General features: G+C 39.1%; 1 protein-coding gene across 1 annotated transcript in view; it reads right to left on the bottom strand.

Annotated features, from left to right (window-relative positions):
* CNTN1 (contactin 1) overlaps positions 1 to 17,608 on the bottom strand; it is a gene marked incomplete at both ends in the record, with an annotated part of 255,936 nt that overhangs the window by 81,449 nt on the left and 156,879 nt on the right. The window contains 2 exons of the mRNA XM_081330364.1: positions 6,001 to 6,150; positions 9,164 to 9,322. Coding sequence (XP_081186490.1) covers positions 6,001 to 6,150; positions 9,164 to 9,322 — 309 coding nt within the window. The remainder of the gene's footprint in view (positions 1 to 6,000; positions 6,151 to 9,163; positions 9,323 to 17,608) is intronic.

The raw sequence follows: 17,608 nt of genomic DNA, 5'->3' as shown, positions 1-17,608 counted from the left end.
ACCTTTTGCCTAGTCGCGCAGCAGCAGCCCTGCCCGAGCTTCTCGACATCCTCTCAGGGTTGGTGATTGAGTTCCCCAAACTTATGGTTTTGGGTGACTTTAATCTACCATCCCTGGGGGGATCATCTGAGTTAGCTCGGGGGTTCATGGCTTCCATGACGGCCATGGACCTGACGCAAGTTATTCAGGGTCCAACTCATGGGGGGGGGTGTCACACGCTCAATTTGGTTTTCCTATCTGGACGGTGGTTACATGATCTAGGTGGGGGTTCTCCAATTGTTATACCCCTGTCATGGACCGATCATTACCTCCTGCGGTTGGTCTTCCATTTTGCCACTCCCCGTCATGGGGTGGTTGAACCAACGAGATGGTTCCGCCCTAGGTGCTTAATGGACCTGGAGCGGTTCCAGGCGGCGCTTGGGTCCCCACCTGCCTCCTTTGCTCACAGCTCGGCCGACGCCCTAGTGGAAGCCTGGGAAAAGGCAGCCATGGAGGCACTTGACCGGGTTGTACCCATGCGGCCCTTGACCCGGTGCAGATCCCAATGGGCACCATGGTTTTCCATGGAGCTCCGGGAGATGAAGCGTCGGAGACGGGGCCTAGAGAGGTGTTGGAGATCCAGCCGATCTGAGTCTGACCGGTTGCGACTAAGGTCTTTTACGAGATCTTATCTCGCGGCGACGAGGACGGCAAGGTCTAATCACTTTGCTGCCCTCATCGCGTCCGCAGATAATCGCCTGGCCGCCCTGTTTAGGGTGACTCGCTCCCTCCTTAATCAGGAGGTGAGGGAGGAGCCCTTGCAGGGTCGTGCCGAGGAGTTTAGTCAACATCTGTCGGACAAAATCGCTCGGATTCGGACCGGTTTGGACTCCGACTGGGCAGAGTCTGACGATGAGGACGAGGGCAGTCTTGTCGATATTATCTGGGAGGAGTTTGATCCTGTGACTCCTGAAGATGTGGACAGGATCATGGGGAAGCTGAGGTCCACCACGTGTTTGTTGGACCTGTGCCCCTCCTGGCTGGTTTATGCAGCCCGGGATGGGACACGAGGCTGGCTCTAGGCAGTGATAACTGCTTCTCTGAGGGAGGGTAGTTTTCCCACCGCCTTGAAGGAGGCGGTGGTGAGACCCCTCCTCAAGAAGCCTGCCCTGGACCCAGCTGTATTAAATAACTTTCGTCCGGTCTCCAACCTTCGCTTTCTTGCGAAGGTTGTTGAGAGCGTGGGGGCGCATCAGCTCCCTTTGTTCTTGGAGGAAGCTGATTACCTAGACCCGTACCAATTGGGCTTCAGGCCCAGGTACAGCATGGAGACGGCATTGGTCGCGCTGGTGAATGATCTCTGGCGGGCTCGGGACAGGGGTTGTTCCTCTGTCCTAGTCCTATTAGACCTCTCAGCGGCTTTCAATACCATCGACCATGGTATCCTGCTGCGGCGCCTCAGGGGGTTGGGAGTGGGAGGCACAGTTCTTCAGTGGTTCTCCTCCTACCTTCTGGGGCATTCGCAGTCGGTGTTGGCAGGAGGGCAGAGGTCGACCTTGAGGCCCCTTGTTTGTGGAGTTCCTCAGGGATCGGTCCTCTCGCCTCTCCTGTTCAACATCTACATGAAGCCTCTGGGTGAGATCATTCGTGGTTTTGGAGTTGGTTATCATCAGTACGCTGATGATACCCAGCTTTTTATTTCAACCCTAAACCACCCCAGTGATGCCCTCGACGTGATGTCCCATTGCCTGGAGGCGGTTCAGGTCTGGATGGGGAGGAACAGGCTTCGACTCAACCCTGACAAGACTGAGTGGCTGTGTGTGCCGGCATCTCAGGATATTCAGAATATTCCATCTCTTTCTATGGGGGGGTGAGCTATTACCACCCGTAGATAGGGCTCGCAACTTGGGGGTCCTTCTAGATTCACAGCTCTCCTTAGAAGATCATATAGGAGCTGTGACTAGGGGGGCCTTCGCCCAGGTTCGCCTGGTGCGCCAGTTGCGGCCCTATCTAGACCAGGATGCCTTGCGTACAGTCACTCATGCACTCGTGACCTCTCGTTTGGACTACTGCAACGCTCTCTACATGGGGCTGCCCTTGAGGACCACTCGGAGGCTTCAACTGGTGCAGAATGCAGCCGCGCGAGTTGTGTTGGGGGTCTCCCGATACTCCCATGTTACACCTCTGCTCCACGAGCTGCATTGGCTGCCAGTTGCCCTCCGGGTGAGATTCAAGGTGCTGGTTATGACCTACAAAGCCCTACATGGCATGGGTCCGGATTACCTACGGCAGCACCTGCTGCCGGCATCAACTTCCCTCCGTCCAGTGCGCTCCCACAGAGTGGGCCTCCTCAGGGTGCCTCCGATCAGGGAATGTCGATTGGTGGCCCCCAGGGGGAGGGCGTTCTCTGTGGGCACGCCAGACCTGTGGAACCGCTTGCCGGTTGAGCTCCGGATGGCCCCCGACCTTCGCTCCTTCCAGCGCGATTTAAAAACTTATTTATTTGAACAATCTGGCCTGGTCTGATGGGTTTGGGGTTGGATTTAGTTTTAACACACTTTTATTATTGTATTATATTGGGCATAATTATTTAATTCTTTTTAACTCTTTTTTAACTTTTGTATTTACATTTTGATATTTATTGCCCTGTACACCGCCCTGAGTCCTTCGGGAGAAGGGCGGTATAAAAAATTAATAAATAATAATAATTATTATTATTATATTTATAATATATCTTTCTGCTTACACATGCTGCACAAATAAACATTGCCAAGGCTAAAGTCTCATAGAACTGCTTAAAAAGTCTAAACCTGCAAAGAAAACCTTCTCCATACAGGACTTTGAGAAAAATATACATTGATTAACTCTCTCCAAAGCCTCAAAATGTAAAAAAGTCCAAAAATTTTAGTAGCATTGTAATACTGTGCTATAACCCCAACTCTAAAAAAGAAGCAGCCATCAGCCATTGTACACCAAGGAATTGGTTCTGTTTTCCTAAAAATGATTTATTTATTTAATATGTTGGTGACCATTAACTGGCTACAGTTCATGAACTGTTATGAATAGGAAATGTTTAGAGCAAGGCTTGCTAGTTGTTGGTGCTTTTACTACAGTGATTACTTCCAGGTTTATTCTAATTGATTGAAATATATTAGAGAACCCTGGTGGCACAGTGGTTAGAATGCAGTATTGCAAGCATACTCTGCCCACAGCCTGGAGTTTGATCCAGACAGAGCTCAAGGTTGATTCAGCATTCCATCCTTCCAAAATGAGGACCCATATTTTGGAGGCAATATGCAAATAATGCCTACTATGTAAACCACCCAGTACTATAAACACTATGGGGCAGTCTAAATGCTATTGCTATTGCTATAAAGGCAAGTGTGTCAATTTTTTGCTTCTTTTGTCAAATGCTTATTTTTCTTATGTTTTTATATAATTTCCAATGTATAATATCCGATTATATATATTATACATTTTATATCTAATGAAATGTAATGTTTGATAAATAAAATCATCATCTCCTTCGAGATAATTCCTTCACAATCACAATTTACACAGTGCTTTGATACTAATAGAGGAGAATATTTGTAGCTCAAGGTTGATATGAGGGGTCTTTTGTGCTCTCTGAACTTACTTGTTTTCTTGCAGATGTTTCATTACCCAAACTGGGTAACATCATCAGTGCTAGTAAGGAGTACAGTTTGCTGTCTGTTTATACAATATTCTAGTGGCTTGCGTGTCAGTATTGGTGAGGGTGGCTTAGAGATTCTTTGATAAGATTGTTTGCTGTTGGCTTCTTTGGCAGTTTTATACAGTGTCTTAGCTGATAATACCCCAATCAAGAAACTGCCAAAGAAGTCAACAGCAAACAGCCCAATCAAACAATGTCTAAGACCACCCCCACCAACACCAACAGGCAAGCCACTAGAATATAAACTGACAGCAAACTGCACTCCTTACTAGCATTGATGATCTTACCTAGTTTGGGTAATGAAACGTCTGCAAGAAAACAAACAAGCTCAGAGAGCACCAAGGGCCACTCACAGTGCTTTGACTGCAGTGGTAAACTAACAAAACAATATTAGTTAATATAAAATTAATCCCAGAGGATGTATTTATTTAATTCCAAAGACCTAAAGCAGGGGTGTCAAACTGCCGGCCCATGGGCCAGACACGTCACGCAGAAGCTGCACCCACTCCATTGCCGGCAATGGCAAAACTGTTCCAATATGTTGCGCGACATCATGTGACGTCGTGAGTTTGACATGTCTGCCCTAAAGTAACAAAGGAAGATAAAACAGCAGCAGCAGATCAATAATTATGGAAAGTGCTATACTAGAAATACAATAGCTCCCAGAGAAAGAAAAGAGCTAGTGTTGGGAAAACCAAAGGAGTTGATAGGATCAAGATTACAAACATGGCAACTATTGTCTACACATTATGTCAGGATGTCAACATTAATTACATCTATTTTGAGCATGTGATGAATTGTTCAATTATGACAAACCCCCAGAAATGTCTGTGGGGTATACAATAACTTCATTACTTTCCATAATAATGTTAAAATTGCTCATTGTATTTTTTTCTATCTTTGTTGTGGGTTTTGGTTTACATTCCAGGAGAAAAGATACAAATGTTTCCCTTTCCAATCAAGCAAAAGGGAAGTAAGTGCCAACACTTTAAATCAAATGCATCTACCTGTCTGGCTAAAAAAGAGGTATGTTTATTATTGTCCATCAATTGGATCTGTAAATTCTGCACCTGAGAACATAAATCTTTACTATTATATTTGGTTTGCAGGCAAAACATAAAAAGTGCTCATTGTACAGATAGTTCTCAGTTTACAACTGATCACTTAATAACTGTTTGATGTTATGCTTGACTCCCCCAAAATCTACTTATAATCCATTTTTGAAGTTACAACAGCTGCACATCTCTGTGGTCATGTGAGTGCATTTTGGGTGCTTGGCAACTGGCTCACTTTTATGGTTGTTTGCATGTTCCACACTTTCATGACCATAATTTGTGACATTTTTTCTGTTTTCTGTTATTTACTTCTAGCGTCCAGTGAAAAATGCCCATGGTATTTGCTTAATCACAACATTTGCTTAATGACTTCAGAATTCACTTAATGAATTAGCAATTGTAGGAATCTAAAGTTGACTTAAGTACCAGAGGAACTGGTGAAAAGTTAAGATATATTTGTTTTTAAAAATATAAAAATTATGCATTATTTTTTATTTCTAAGTTATTAAAATAACTTTATAATATACTGAACATGATTAAGTTCAGTATATTATACTATCTAAAAGTTCTCATATTTAGTTAAAATGCATCTCTTATTGGATGTATTTCTTTGTGTAGAACAGCCAGAATAGTCCAGTTCTGGGCAATCCTACCCTAGGATATTTTGGAAAGTTCAAAGTTGTAAAGGAGAATATAATGTGCTTTAAGAGAACTCTCTATATAATGGAAATCAAATACAGGTAGTCCTCAACTTATGATCACAACTGAGCCCAACATTTCTGTTTCTAAGTGAAATAGTTAAGTAAGCTTTGCCCCCTTTTACAACCTCTCTTACCACAGCTGTTAAGTGAATCACTGCATTTGTTCCATTATTGACACGGCTAATAAATGAACCTGTCTTCCCCATTGATTTTGCTTGTCAGAAGATCACAAAAGGTGATCACATGACCACAGGGATGCTGCAATGGTCATGTAAAAAATGGTTGTAAGTCAGTTTTCTCAATGCCATTGTAACTTTGAATGGTCACTAAATGAACAGTAAATCGAGGACTATCTGTAGATGTGTTTGAAGATGTGTTTGGCTTTATATCTTCAGGTAAAGGTTTTTAAAGTGATTCTAGTATAGAAAAATTTCAGAAACACAAATGTTTAAATATGTAGAAAATGTTTTCAATTTTGCATACGTAATAATTCACTGAAGTTATCAAATAATCAAATAATCATTCTGAACTTCAAAACAATTAAATCAAATGCAACATTTTTTGTACGTACGAGATCCTTCTGTTCTAATTTTCTGTGATGGTATACTAGGATCTCCTGTCCCTAAAATATTAGTGGCCATTATACGAAATTCATATTCCATCCATGGAATTAAATCAATAACTTTTGCTAATTCCGCATTTCCATCAACAATGGAAGGATCTAAATACAAGAAGAGACAATAATTAAAAACAGCACAACAAAAATATCATAACATCCAATATTAGCTTGCTCAAATGATTTTAATTGTTAAATAAACAAGTTTAATTTCTCTAATGAATCCAGAAATAGGGATGGAGAAATCTGCCAGGATGATTTTTCTGTTTTTCATTTTGCCTACTTTGAATTGTTTTTGTTCATTTATTCAGCAGGTTGTAATTTTTTTAATAAAATGTGTATGTAACACATTTCTTTGAAAAGAACTTTCCTTTTTCTTAAAAGCCACAGTTTAAAAGCTACATTCCATATATGTATTTATACATTTTTTACTAATGTAGGTATTATTTTTATACATTTATATGCACCTTTTGAAAAGAAGTGCAAAATTCTGAACAGTGTGAATATCAAGAGATAACTGCATTCATAGTTGCACATCCTTTAGGAAATACCTAATTATATAATAATGGACTGACTTTTTAAAAGGATATTATAGTATTTAGTGGGTAAAACAATTACTTGAAATATTAATCAGAGGCACATTGGTAATCAGTGTGATTGGTGTAATAAATATTACACAAGAACTAATTGCCCAAACCAGTGCTAAGATAATGTTTTTGTGCTTGCTGATATAATTTTTTGAAAAGTAGCCTGCAAATAATATTCTTTGGATATTACAAGCTTTTTCTTTGATATTGCTCTTACATGAACATCCTATTAATAATAGGTCTAGTAGAATCTTTGACGAGCTCATTTCATCCTTCTTTGAGAATATTTTCATACCGCCTAAAATCAGTGTTTCTCAATCTTGGCAACTTTAAATTGTGTTGATTTCAACTCCAGCCTGTTGACTGGAGAATTCCAGAAGTTGTAGTACTCACATCTTAAAGTTGCTAAGTTTGAGAAACACTGGCTTAGATGTTCTCTGTCATCTATACAAAGTTGACTAAAAAAATGATTCAGTATTTTTAGTTTCTCTCAGGCATTGTTGTTGTTAGTTGTGAAGTCATGTCCAACCCATTGTGACCCCATGGACAACGTTCCTGTCCTCTACCATCTTCTGGAGTCCATTTAAGTTCACGCCTACTGCTTCAGTGACTCCATCCAGCCACCTCATTCTCTGTCGTCCCCTTCTTCTATTGCCCTCAATCTTTCCCAGCATTAGGCTCTTCTCCAGTGAGTCCTTCCTTCTCATTAGGTGGCCAAGGTATTTGAGTTTCAGCTTCAGGATCTGGCCTTCTAAAGAGCAGTCATGGTTGATCTCCTCTAGGACTGACCGGTTTGAATGCCTTGCAGTCATTAGACTGCATTAGACTAGTGTAAATTAGACCTGTGTGTGATTTGCACACTGATAATGATAATCTTCATGTTGATAATTCTGAAAGTTATTCTTCCAACCATGATCTCAAAACTATGGTTCCCAAGCCTTATATAAATAGAAAGCTGAGAAGGATACCATTGTAGTTAACATGGTTTCATAAGAGAAATGACATCCATAGAATATGGACCCACACAAATCCAAATTGTGCATTCATATTAAACAACAACAAATAAGTTGGGAGTAATTTGAGTTACAACACATACAGCAACAATTTAAGCATAATGGATAAGATGCAATAGAGCAAATTATGAACTAGTTCTTCTAATTTAGCTGTAAGGAGATATACCCATGCTACATCTAGTATAAAACAGAGTTGTACTCTATGGTTACATACATACAGTCTTGCCAGTAACAGGCATAAGCATTAAGGAATATAAAGGGCATATGCAAATATATTGCATTACACTTTACTTTAAAATCTGTATAATGATGATTAGTATCACACCAGTCCATCTGTTCCTTACACTACTTCCCATTTTTCATGCATATCTCACTTTCCTAATTTATATTCTAACATGCCTAGTGTATGGTAGTTAAAGTAAGTTATGTATTTTAACCAATGCTAATTTTATAAATTGAGGGGGTCATCTTACATCCATATAACAATGGAATAAATTAGTGAGACAAAGCAGCAGAAGTATAAACACATTACACACGTTAGTAAGTTGGATAGATTTGAAGATCACCTGGAAGACCTTTGCTTGGGACAAGTTGATTGTGGATGTACAAACTGTAAAATGTACAGGTTGGGAGGGGATTTGCAAAAAAATCATGGCAGGGAAGAAATATCCAATCCTTCTTAAAAATAAGCCATAATTCTGGATTTATAACAGACAGTTTTTATATTCTTGTAACATGTTACGCCCAAATAAATATACTGCCCTTCACTGAACACATCTTGCTAATGCATGCTAGAAAAATGGCCAGGTACATACAACATGCTGAGCTAGACAAAAGTCTAGGCTTGTGTGCTGTGCAAATATAGCAATTTTGTCTTAAGATGTAATATTTAGCAAAATAATTGCTAATTTAGCAAAATTATTTTGCTGTTGTTGCAGTAATGTAATATTTTATGACACTAACAGGCTTGAGAAAATCATATGAAAACCTGCTACACTTTGCATTTCTAGTGAGCCAAAAGTACAACTACTACCATATAAACTGATTCATTTTGTTGCTGTTTCTAGTTTGTAGCACATTATCAGGAGTAATTAAAACTGTTTTCTGCTGATAAAAGTGTCTCATGAATGAAACTATACCAAGAATGATATTTTATTATTAAAGAGCCTTGGTGGAGCAGTGGGCTAATGCCTCCTTAAGTAACACCAGCTGCCTGCAATTAGTGCAGGTTCGCATCCCACCAGGCTCAAGGTTGACTCAGCCTTCCATCCTTCCGAGGTAGGTAAAATGAGGACCCAGATTGTTGGGGGCAATTAAGCTGACTTTGTAATAATGCCGCTTGGGGTGTGTGTGAAAGCCCTAATAAGCAGGCATATACATAGAATGAAGGCTATTGCTAAGCTTGTAAGCCGCCCTGAGTCTTCGGAGAAGGGCGGGATATAAATGGAATTAAAATAAATAAATAAAATAAAATAAATTATTTAGGCCCCAAGCTAATATTTTTAATAAGTTCCTTACCTGTTTTCATGTCTTTCCAATACTCGGACAGAAAGGTCCTTGACTGAATAGTGTAATTTGATATAGGGCTATGATTTTCTATCCCACGGCTCCATGTAAGAAATACAGATGTATTTTTAATGTCTTCTACTTTGAGTCCTCCTGGGGGTCCTGGGGGACCTGAAAAATATTTCCATGAAAAATTATAACACAACCTTGCCAAAAAGTAAACCAATGTTAAAAAAATAAAATGTTTTAAACTATCATCATATTTAACTGAGTTAAATTATTTCATTATAACTTTCTGTATTCTACTATTTTCACATATTAAAATTTAATCTCCAAATCCTCAGGTAGTATGGGCAAATGAGTTGACCTTTGAACAATACTAGGGAATACTAGATTGAAAAGGGCATTTTATTTAGTAATATCATAGTTTTGGTCTCATACAAATTTCATACAGTTGTGCGAGCAAGGGATGGGGGGCATGTGAGTGGCATGCATGCATGTGCACAGCTCCATTGGTGTGAGTAGCACATGTGCATGCCTTCCTCTCACACAAATGGAGCTTCGCACACAAGTGGAGGGCACTTGGGCTTGTGTGTGAAGCTCCACTCATGTGAGTAGCGGGTGCTTGAGCAGAGGGTGCTTGTGGGCAGAGCTCCATTCATACAAATGAAGTTTGCATGTGAGCACTCTCAGCTCACACAAGGGGAACTTTGTGCATGAGCACAAACACCCTCCTCTCATGTGAGTTGAGCTTCGTATGCGAGCACAAGCACCCTCTTCTCAAGCACCCTTTGGTTGCACAAGTGGAGCCTTTGTGCCCGCTGCTTGTGCAAGTGGAGCTTTATGTGCAAGCGCAAGCACAAGCTTTGAGCAAACTTGTCCACAAAGCTCCATTCACACAAGTGGAGGGCATATGTGCCCACTACTCACAACAATGGAGCTGTACATGTGCATATGCCTGCCACTCACAAGCCTCCCCTTCACTGGATTGGACTGCCAAGGTGAAAAGGTTGGAAACCGCAGTCTTAAAATACAGAATATGATATCTTTTTCTTGAATCTTCTTATCTCTAAACAAGTCCTTAAAGCCTCAGCGTTTCAGTCATGATCAGGAAAAATCTATTTAGGTTTACCAGAGATACCAATATATCTATTTTAACCTTGATCAGGTATGCCAATTTTATATTCCTTCCTGTATTTTCTTCTAAAGATCTTAACCTTTTCATTTTTCTTTATCTCCTCTCACAAAATTTTTCAAAGCTTTAATAAGCCTATTTTGTAAATTCATTACAGGAAAATTAGGTAAGTCACTCTCTTCATTTATTGTTTGTACATTCCTTCAAATATTAAGACATCAACCGCTCTCTTTTAAATGTGCATCTTTTTCCATGTCATTCTTGTAGCATATCATCTGTAAATCAACTTTCAAATCAGTCTTTATCTTGTCAGGTAGAATATGTTCCTGTTCCATAATATCTCTTAGACATAGTCTTTCCATTGAGGCCGATGTCTCTGTGGGCACCATTAAAACCTCTGAGTTCATTGTTCAAAAATATTCATCAATATGTCCAATGTTAGAATATTTTGTTTCATTCTGTAATTGTAAGTTCAGTTGATGAGTTCTTTGTAATTTTTGTAATTGTGATATTTAGTCCCTCGACTCTCTAATTTTTAAATTTTCATTTTAGTTTTTTAAAAAGTAAATTCAAAACAAAAGTATTTCCCCTAGGAAGAATTCTTTATACAGTAATTAAATCCAGAATCTTATTTCAAAGTTATCTGGATAGTCCATTTTTAACTAATTGAAATAAAAACATAACCTTTTTGCTGCTTTTTGCCCTCTCAATTTTTTTAAAGTTCTTAAACTTGTAAGTAAAACTTACAAGGGGCAAGCTGTGGCGAGCTGGTGCAAAGCTTCAGGGGGGTGGATAAAACAGACCCAACCCTCATGTTTGTAACCGGTCCCTGAGAAAGTCTTGAATCCAATTGCAGATGGAGGGGAAAAAATTCAAGTCAGTCAGCTTTTCAATGAGAGTGCTCGGCAAAATGGTGTTGAAAGCTGAGCTGTAATGAACAAAAACCCTAACCCTAACCCAAACCCCAACTGCTGCATTCGGTACATCTGAATGTAGCCAGGTCTCCATGACAACCATCACACAACATTCATGTAGAAGCCTGCTTGCTGCCAACTGCAGCTGTAATTCGTCAATTTTATGGATGAGGGATCTGGCATTACTCAAGAAGACACTCGGCAGTGCTGGTCTATGAGGCTGCTTTCTGAGCCGAGCCAGTATCCCAACTCTGTAGCCACGTTTTTGTTTTCGCTCCTTTCTCTTTTGCTTACGTCGGCTCCTCCCTGGCCTGAAGACAATCCACAGAGATCCTGGAGGCCTCGCTATGCAGTTTGGTATGTTGTGGGACTGCTGAAAATCGCTGGTAATTCCGGATTACCTTGCAAGCCCAATGTTTAGCAGCTCTATGCGTTCATAGGCTAATTTAGCCCCTTGAACTACACTGTGCACACTCATCCATACACACATTATTCTAATCACCACACACCAGTACCAGGAGCTCAGGGTCTCTGCGTGTGAACATGCCACCATCTTGTGGAAAAAAGGAAGAAATTATGGTCTCCTTCGACATCACTACCCTTTTCACCTCAACTGACATTGACCTGGCTAAACAAACCATTCATCACCTACTCACTAAACACCATACCCACAAGGATGGTGCTACTACAGAACACTCCATGTCCACAGAAACCATCATGAAATTCCTGGATCTAGGCCTCAACACATACTTCACGTTCAGTGGGACAATGTACAAGCAAGTATAAAGTACCCCAATGGGATCACCAATATCGGGCCTAATAGCAGAAGCAGTCATGCAATGACTCAAATCCATAGCTCTACCCATCATCCAACAAAAATTCTGGGCACACTATGTCGATGACACCTTCGTCATCATCAAATGCTAACAAATTGAAAAAACACATCACCTACTTAATAACATATTCCCTGGGATCAAGTTTACACTTGAAGAGGAAACAGACAACAGACTCCCGTTCCTCGACATCGACATAAGGAAACTGGACAATAGAGAACTGGAAACCTGCCTCTTCCATAAACCTATGCACATGGACCAGATCCTCAGTCAAAAGAGCCCCTGGAATTGGCAGAAGAAAGGCAGACCGCATGCGATCCACCATTACCAGGTGATTGTCGGAGATGGAGGAGCTCAGAATGACAGCAAACAGCTGAGAACGCCTTCTTCTTTCTTGGTAGAGGTGGATTTATTGGCAAATAGCTCTTTTACAGGTCAGAGCAAAGCCTTTCAACTTTAGGGAGGGGTGGGATTCCTTACTTCCCCTCCCCCTCCTGAACTCCAGTGGCAGTTTAAGCTTTTGTGCAACTTAAGAACTTTTTATATAGCAAGTTGTCTGAGGCTCAAGAGAATTTTTTTGGAAAGCTACTGTTCTTATAGAGGCTTTTTGTTTTTTGATTTCTTGTTGGAAGCCACTGCAGCTTTTATTTTTTACCTTTTAAACTCATTTTCTCTTTTGGCTATTTTTCTTTTCTTTTTCCCTTTCAAATGGATTGGGAATGGATACTTTGTGTTGCCTGGTGGCTAAATTGAGAATCTTTTTTCACTCTCTTTTGTCTGGTGCTGATTTAGACTAGACATTTGGCTGTATGCCCAGACATTCCTTATCTAAGACCTTGAAACCTTTTTGAGAAAAGACTTGCCTTTGCTTTATTTGGCCTCACAAGACAGACTATATTGATAAATAAATGGTACTTGGAGCCAGCTGCTCCTTTGGATTATAACTATTGTGTTTTGGAACTATAACAAGCTATCTTAGAAGAGCTGGAAATTAAGAACTTTTTTTCTTTTTTCTTTTGAATAGAATTTGGTGAAGTATAATCCTGATATTTTTGCGTTTTTCTTTTTATCCTTTTTATTCTGGGAGCTTTTCTCTTTTTTTCTTTTCTTTTTTCTTTTTTCTTCTTTTCTCCTTTTTCTCCTCTTTTCATTATCCTTTCCTCTTTTTTTCTCCTGTTGCTATGTTTTACCTTTTTCTTTTCTTTTTATTTTACCTATTTTTGTGGGTTTTTCCTCCTACTAATAGGAGCTTATTATATTATAAAAGCTGGCCATTTGGCTACCCTGTGGATTACAATATAATATGTAGAGACAAAGATGAGCGCTTCAAGCCTTTCTAAACTTGGGAGAAAAGGATCTTCTGCCCCTGCCTTGACCTCTCAAGTCCAGTATATCAAAATCAATCACAACAGTGCTGCAGCAAGATAAAATGGATGCCCAACAAAAAGACACTCAGGCAATTTTGCAGGCAATTGCAGCTCAGACAGCATCCTCAACAAAAAACTATGAAGACTTGAAAAATGATCTTGATAATTCTCAAATTGAAAATTTTAAACAAACGATTACGGATAATCAACAAAGGATCCCAAAAATAGAAGACAAGTCAGTGGAAGTTGATCAAAAATTAGAAACCTTAAAAGATGAAAATGAAAAATTAATCCAAACAAATGGAGAATTGGAATATTCTCTGGCGGTGATAGAGATGGAGCGAGCATCATATTTTTTACGATTTCAAAATATAATAGAAGACAAGGAAGAGGACCTCCTAGACCTGATAACTGACCTACTTGCAGATGTTCTAAGAATGGGGAAAAGATCCAAATCGAAGGAGAATTGGACCAGGTCTACAGAGTTAACTCAAACTATGCTAGAAGAAATCAAGTCCCTAGAGAAGTCCATGTTAGATTTCTTAAAAGATCATAAGAGATAAGGTTTTGAGAAAAGTAAGAGATCAACCGTTAAAATACAAAGACAAAGAAGTAGTTGTTCTCAAACAAATTCCTAGAAGGATAAAAGACACTTGAAGAGATTATCAGTTTTTAACCAGGAAATTGGTTGAAAAAGGAGTGAATTTTAGATGGTTGATCCCAGAAGGGATCATAATCTATTGGGATATGAAAAGATATAGATTGGACACCCCACTTAAAGCAATGGAATTTTTTGACACTCACAGAACATTCTTGGAAAAAGGCGATTCTGAACCCAAGAAACAAGAGGAAATGGTAGCTGAAGGAGTGGCCAAACAAACAGAGGAGGAAGAAGATAAAAACTCATGCTTAGAAGAAGGTGCAAGACTGAGAGACCAGAAGCAGATCAGATCGACTAGAAGACTGAGACCTAGATATAATTGAAAGTTATGGAGGAGATTGGAATTTTATCAATAAATATAAATGGACTGAATTCTCCTTTAAAAAGGAGAACATTTTTACAAAACTACAGAAATTAAAAATGGATATAATTTGCCTCTAAGAGACACATATTAAGAGACAACACTTTAAAATCCTAGAAGAACTGAAAATGGGCAAACTTTACTTTACACTTGTATCTCAAAAGAAAAGGGGAATAGTCCTTTATATTAAAGAAAACATGAATCCCAAACAAATTTATGCAGATGAAGAGGGGAGAATATTAATGGTGGAAATCATGATGGATCAAAAACAGATATTGTTGGTAGCAATCTAATGACAAGCAAGAGCGATTCTACCAACAACTGCACAATAAAATATTGGAGTTAAATTACCCAAATCTTTGTATAATGGGAGATTTTAATGCAATAGTAGATGCGACTCTGGACTACAAAAGCCATAAACAAGGAAGAAAAGGAGGAAATATAGTACCGAAAGCATTTTCAAAAATGAAAGAAAAATGGTGTATTCAAGACATATGGAGAGAGAGAAACCCAGAAAAACCACAATACACATTCTATTCAAATAAGCATAAATCATGTTCTAGAATTGATATGATATGGACATCTTTTGACTTGAAAATGATAATACAAGAGGGGAGATAGAAACTAATGTTTGGGCAGATCACAACCCAATAAAAATGACTTGGAAAGGAACCAAGAAAAAACTAAGATGGTCTCTGAATAAATCTATAGTGAAAGAAAAAGAATTTTTACAACTAGCAACAAAGGAAATGGAATTCTTTTTTAAAATAAATAAGAAAAAAGAAACATCAGTCCAAAACATATGGGATACAGCTAAAGCATATTTTAAAGGGTTGGCAATAACTTACACCTCTAAAAAGAATAAAGAAAAGAAACAATTACAGTTAAAGCTGAGAGAAGAACTTTAAAAATTGGAACTAGAGTTAGAAATAGACCGACAAGAGAAAATACTCAAGAAACAAATGGAGATAATAAAACATAAACTAAACCTGGCTGAGATGGACATAATGGCACAACAGATTAAACAGTCTAAACAGAATTTTTTTGAAAATGCCAATAAGCCGGGGAGATGGCTAGTATATAGATTGAAGAAAGAAAAAGAAAAAAGATTGATAAATAAGCTACAAGATTCAAAAGGACAATTACAGTTCCACAATGTTGCAATGAAAAAAATCATTAAAGACTACTATGAGGCACTCTATAAGGCAGAGAAAGTTCCTAAAGAGAAAATACAGTTCTACTTAAAAGAAACAGACTTGCCAAAAATCCCAGAGAATATCAAAAATATACTAAACAGGAAAATATCAATTATGGAGATTATAGAAGCTATAAAAAGACAAAAGAAAGATAAGACTCCGGGTCCAGATGGACTTCCTGCAGAATTCTACGTAGTATTACAAGACGTATTAGGTCCGAGGTTGAAAGAACTGTGCAATGAAATCTTTTTGGAGACTAAAATACCAAAGTCATGGACCGAAGCTAATATTACTCTGATACCCAAAGAAGATACTGATCTGACATAAATAAAAAAACTATAGACCAACATCGTTATTAAATGTGGTCTATAAAATTTTTGCTTTGATAATGGCAAAAAGAATTAAGAAATTCTTGACTGAATTCATACATACAGACCAAAATGGCTTTTTACTGAAAAGACAGATAAAAAATAACTTAAGAATGATTTTGGATGTATTAGAATACTATGAAAATCACCCAGGGAAACAGATGGCATTAATATTCTTTGAAACGAAAAAAGCTTTTGACAGCTTAAACTGGCAATTTATGTTCCAGCAGCTAATGGAAAAGAACTTCAGGGGGGGTGGGGTCAGCGCCAGTGATGTGGCGGGACGACATCCTTTGGAAGCTCCCAAAGGATTGTCGCTTTTCAGCTGTTTGGGGGATCTGTCTGAGTTTCAGACAGATCAGAGTTGTCCTGTAGGGACGGTGAAGAAGGGAGGCACAGTTTTGGCAGCACAGGAGAGATCGCAACCTCCTGGAGAGCCAACAGAAGCTTCCCGGACCAGCAGCTGTCAGACGGCCATTGTGAGCCGTCACAAGCCAGGGCAGCCACTTGGAAGATCTTGAAAGTAAGTTTGGAGGATTGCCTGGGTGAGAAGATTGACAATCCTTAAATGCTGGAAACTGTTTGTGTGTGGGGGGGAAATAAGAAGAAATTGAAGCCGTGGAGAAGTGGGGGAGGGGAGCAGATTTTTAAACTGCTCCTCTCCTGGAACTGCAACGGCGGATAACAATGGAAGGCAAAAGAAGGCAATGAATCAAGTACTGTATCTCGGCTGAGAATACCCTTGAAGCTTAAGAAAAAAAGGGAGAGTAAGTGATCTTGAATGACAGCTGCTGAACTCACTGATAAGAAGTTTACAGAGTCTGTTTTTTTTTTAGTTTGCGGAATGGTGGATTGTTTTTTACTTTATTTTTTTTTTTTTCTTTTGGACTAAGGCACAGAGACTCTGAAACGAACAAAGAGCATAACCTGTATGGATTAATTTCTTTTTTTTTTTAGATATAAGGATATTTGGCTTTTTCCTTCTCTTTTTCTTTCCTTTTCCCTTTATACTCACCTTTACTTGTCGCTGAAATTTTTCGTATTTTTTTTAGTACATTTGGATTATAATACCCCATCAACATTTGGATTACAAACTACTGGAGAAAATGAAGAAGACCACAACACACCCAGCAACAGCTGCCCTAATATCACAGAGTCCGGTGGCACAGAAATCACTGGACAACACAATGCAGGAAGATAGATCCAACATGGAATTTAAAAATATGATACTGGCTCTACACACAGACTTCAAAGAAGGGATTGGCAAACTAGAAGAGGAACTAAAAGAGGTCAAAGAACTGATGGAGAAAAATGAACGAAGATTGCAACAAGCGGAAGATAGAATTGAATTAACAGATAAGAGACTAGAGGAGATTGATAACCGATTTACATTAACAGACAGGAACTAGGAGAAAATGATCATTGCTTTAGAGATGGATAGAGTTGATTATTATTTAAGATTCCAAAATGTTGAAGAAATAAAGGGAGAGAACCTAGCAGATGTAATGGCGGGAATATTAGCAGAAGCATTGGAGGAAAGCAAGGAAAAGATAATTAATGATATAGATGAGATATTTAGAATATACACTAGATACGCAACGAGAAATACTCTCCCCAGAGAG

Source organism: Vipera berus (genome assembly GCF_964194415.1).
Source record: "Vipera berus genome assembly, chromosome: 6".
NCBI lineage: Eukaryota > Metazoa > Chordata > Lepidosauria > Squamata > Viperidae > Vipera > Vipera berus.
This window is presented reverse-complemented; position numbering and strand designations above follow the sequence as displayed.